General features: G+C 34.1%; 1 protein-coding gene across 1 annotated transcript; it reads right to left on the bottom strand.

Moving 5' to 3' along the window:
- Nucleotides 1–1,249: 1,249 nt before the first annotated feature.
- LOC104741593 (gibberellin 2-beta-dioxygenase 2) lies at nt 1,250–3,577 on the bottom strand. The gene is made up of 3 exons (XM_010462478.3): nt 2,929–3,577; nt 2,361–2,703; nt 1,250–1,802 (listed from the first exon to the last, which is right to left on the bottom strand). The coding sequence occupies exons 1-3, from the start codon at nt 3,345–3,347 to the stop codon at nt 1,449–1,451; spliced, it is 1,116 nt and encodes a 371-aa protein (XP_010460780.1). The 5' UTR covers nt 3,348–3,577; the 3' UTR covers nt 1,250–1,448.
- Nucleotides 3,578–4,270: the final 693 nt, after the last annotated feature.

Below are 4,270 nucleotides of genomic sequence, written 5' to 3'. Positions count from 1 at the left end.
TATAAAGATATTAGGATAAAGAATTATGATATATTTTGGTATCAGGAAAAAACAAGTAAAATGAAAAAAATGGGGTACTGGTGTCTAAATAAAAGTCGTAACCAACGACATTACGACAGTAACTGTACAGTTCTCTGTTCCGTTTCGTACAGTTCTAAAAGCTGTAAGAATCCCTAGCACGTAGCACCTGTCTCTCCTTTTTCTCTGTGGTCTCCACTTTTATTTCCCCCAATGCTTATTTTAATTTAAAACAATTGTTGTTTTATTTTCTGCTTTTTTTTCTTGTCAATTTTCAAACGTTGTTTTAGGAGGAAAAAAAAATGAAAAAAATGTTTTAACCTTAATTGTCTTTCTAGATCTTTAAAACATCTCGAAAAAAATACAACTAATTATGCTAAGTCAGTATTTCCTCAAATTTAAAAAATATCATTAGCTTTTCATTTTTTTCTTAATTTCATTGGCATTTGAATTGAGGGGGTGAGATGGGGAGAAAACTATTCTACTCTTTCTTTTGCTAGAGTGCCTTCCTATATCCATTATCCACATTCCACAATAAGATTTTGTTTTTTTACAGCACAATAACATTTCGTTGGCTCTAAATAGTTCCACACAAAACTAGAGTAACAAATTTAAATAGAAATGATAGTTTAATGATGCGACTTAAAAGTTATTATTCATCGATGTATCGCATCATCGACTTCCTGTTTTATAACATTGACCGCACGTTCGATCTAAATATGTTTCTAGTTTCGCTAGTGATTTTTTTTGGTTTGCCATATCAATACAGTTGTTGATTTATAATATGAATAAAATACTAAAATGAAAAGTTCTATTTGGATTAACATAACATAAATCGCAAAATTTGATATCATTTGTTCAAGATAAAATTAGTTATTAGGATTCGATATATCACAAATTATTCACAATTTCACATGGGCTAATTCCATAACACATAATAACCTGAAGACAAAAGATCTTCCGCATATGTGCATAGAACAGATATCATATCAGTACATTGAGAAAGATATACAAGCAATGTAGAATTTGTTATATCACCAATTGTTTAGATGAATTCCATATGTTTGACGGCGAGGAGCCCATCAAAATAGGAGAAAGATAGAGAAATAGCAATGAGGACACGCTGACTCGCTGAGGACATTACATAAAGCGGAAGACTTGTATTTTGTTTTGTTTTGTTTCGTCTTTGTTAGGACCAAAGAAATTGATGCAGGAAATGGAAAAAAGGAACGAATCAAATCTTAAATGAAATATAAAGAGAAGAATAAACACTAATTGGTATTTCCAAGAAAGGCAAACAAATTGTGGTAAAAAGAAAAAGGAGAAGAAGAAGACGAGAAGATACAAAAGTTGGTTTGGTTGGGTCAAACTCTAAGCAAAGCCTAATGCTTTTTGGACCTAATGAAAAACATACCAAAAAAAAGAAAAAACTAATCCAAAAGACTATCCGTTTCCATCTTTTTGTGATTATGACTTTCTATCATACAAAGGATGACAAGGATCATCACGACTACTCTCAAAAAAGTTTTATGAGCGAGAAGAGGTTGTTTCTCAAAGAGACCAAGTCTATAATCACCAAGCTTAGACTTGTAAGCAGAAGACTTGTACTGAGACCAAGTGAATTCTTTGTAAAGCCAATCCTCTTGCTCAGGGACAAGGCATGGCAATGGTGCGATCTTCTGGCTCAATGGCGGTCCCCCGAAATATATCATCGAAACCCTTGATCTCCTTGTATCAGCTAAGACTCTGTGTTTAACACTCTTGAACCTCCCGTTAGTCATAACCTGCAAACACCGAGTATTGTTAATTTATGCGTCTTGCTTATATGGGAAATGGGGATTAGACTTTGAAGTTCAGGATAAAGACACTCTATATTATACTATTTCTTTTGCTTTTGAAATGTCACTTATAACAGAATATTATATTGCATACATGTCTATCGTGTAACAGTAATTGTCACGTGAGGCTCAATGTCTACAAAGATTTTCTAGACGTACACACAAGAAAAGGAACTTTAAAAAACATCTCTTTTATTTTCAGAAAAAAAAAAGAAGAGAAGAGACGAGAATGAGCACTTTATCTTATTAACAATACTCAGTTTGTCCAAAAAAAAAAAAGATTCAGTTTCTCCCCCAAAAAAAACTGTATATTCATTTTTTTTTAAGTATTTGAGTTTTTGACCAGCCAAAATACAAGGAATGTTTCAAACACAAACCATCAAATCTTTCTTAAACAAAATAATCAAATCAAACCTTAAATACAATAAAACAAAATTATCAAAACAAATTTAAATTTGTATATATATAAATAAAAAAAGAGAATAAAAAGAGAAGAAAAGGTACCTGAAGAGCATCTCCAACATTAATGAAGAAAGAAGAGTGATCAGGAGGGACAGCGACCCAACTTCCATCTTTCACACAGATTTGAAGACCCGCAGTGTTATTGGATCTTAGCACTGAAATTATTTGTGGGTCTGTGTGTTCTCCAAACCCCACCTTCACCATCTTCTCCGCCTCTTCCTCCGCCACCGGATAATGGTTTAGTCTTAGGCACGAGTCACTCTTTTCGTCTCTCAGCATTTTACTCAGACTGTCCCTTGGCTCTATCCCTAATTCTTCTGCCATCATCTCCAACAGCTTGCACGATACTTCTTTTATCTCCTTCATGTACTCCTCAACTGCCGTTCTGTTCAAATATCACTTACAACGGTTAGATTCCAACGGAGAAAACAGAAAGGTACTAGCTAGCTAGCTAGCTAAAACGTGAATAAAAAACAGAGTGCTCTGTTTCTTGAAATGTATCAAGAAAAGGAGTGACGATTTTTTAAAGAAATAATATAGTTTTTAATGTATAGTATGAAGACAAGAAGTGATGTTGTGTTGTTTTCTGAGATTAAAAACAAATACTTACCGGAAAATTTGAGGGGTTTGACGGAAGACGGCGGAGGTTTTGGGAGATGAGAGCTGAGGGTTAGCATTGAGGAGGATATACTCAATCCAACCAACGTCACCGTTTGGTCCAATCCGTTTACTACCATAACCGTACGGTTCAGGCGGACCAGCTTGGTTTTTAAGAGACTGAGGCAAGGCAAAGAAGCCAATAGCCTCCTGCTCCAACCGAGTCATGAGTTCGGATCGGACGCCGTGGTTTACGACCTTGAAGAACCCGAACTCCTCACAGGCTTTTACTATCCGGGTTTTCGCTTCGGGGTCGGTTAGGTCCACGACGGGGATTGAATGTGAAGTTAGAACCGGAACCGGAACCGGTTTGTATGTTTGGAGTAGGGAGATGTGGTTATCTAAAGTGACTGGCTGTGGCAAAACCACCATGTTTGGTTTTTGTTGTTTTACACTTAAGCTGCAGAAACTTTATTAGAAAAAAAATGGTTGTTGAAGGTTGAAACAAAGGTTGAAGAAGAAGAAGAAGAAGAAGAGTTGTAGATTGTAGTTATGATTTAGGAGCTATCGAGGAAAGCTATTTGCTTGGCATTTATAGGGAGTGGTATGTGGGGGAGGCCGGAGAAAAGGAATACGAAATTTTTAGAAAATGTTACTATTGTGATTTTTTTTTCCTTTAATTAGAGGATATTATATGATTAATTATTTGGTCATATTTCTTATTTTTATTTTGCATGTCGAGTCTATTCTTGTATCTCGCACACATGGAAATACAGCGTGGAGTTTTTGTTTTTATTTCTTATTTGGGTTTATGAAATCGAAGTTGGTATAGTGAGAAAATGGTATTGGTATGGTCCTGTTTTATGTTTTTTTTTCCCTTCTTGTTTTGCCTTTTTGCATTTTACATTGACTAATCACGTATTCACGCGTATGGGTTGTTGACAAAAGGAGAAAAAGAATCACGGGTCGTAGTTTTTCTTAATTATTTTTTGACTCAAATTGTTTCAATAATTTTCGATTACATTTATTTAATTATAAAGTATGCTTTATATAAGAAAAAGCTATAGTCTTTTTGATTATGAAAATTCTCTTTTCTTTTGTTAAAATGAAAAATGCCTTTTTACGAGAAAGAACACTATTTTCGTTTCCAAAATAAAAAAAATAAAAGCGAGACCAAAAACAGAAAATTAACAATAGTAAAGAAAGTGACCAAATGCTTTTATAGAAAATATATTCTTTGTTGGATATGTTGGAAGATAAAACCCAACCGCAAAGTCTTCTATATATAGTTCTTTTATAACGTCCTTCTATAAATAGGGGTTAAAATTGAGCAGGATTATAAATTAAGACGGTGA

The sequence above is a fragment of the Camelina sativa genome, chromosome 14 (assembly GCF_030686135.1).
Source record: "Camelina sativa cultivar CO46 ecotype springtype chromosome 14, ASM3068613v1".
NCBI classification, from domain to species: domain Eukaryota; kingdom Viridiplantae; phylum Streptophyta; class Magnoliopsida; order Brassicales; family Brassicaceae; genus Camelina; species Camelina sativa.
This window is presented reverse-complemented; position numbering and strand designations above follow the sequence as displayed.

Coding starts and splice junctions, on each gene's coding strand:
- LOC104741593 (XM_010462478.3), bottom strand. CDS start 3,347: ATGGTGGTTTTGCCACAGCCAGTCACTTTAGATAACCACATCTCCCTA. Junction 2,704..2,928: donor CAAACCCCTCAAATTTTCCG/GTAAGTATTTGT, acceptor ATATTTGAACAG/AACGGCAGTTGAGGAGTACA. Junction 1,803..2,360: donor ATGTTGGAGATGCTCTTCAG/GTACCTTTTCTT, acceptor CGGTGTTTGCAG/GTTATGACTAACGGGAGGTT.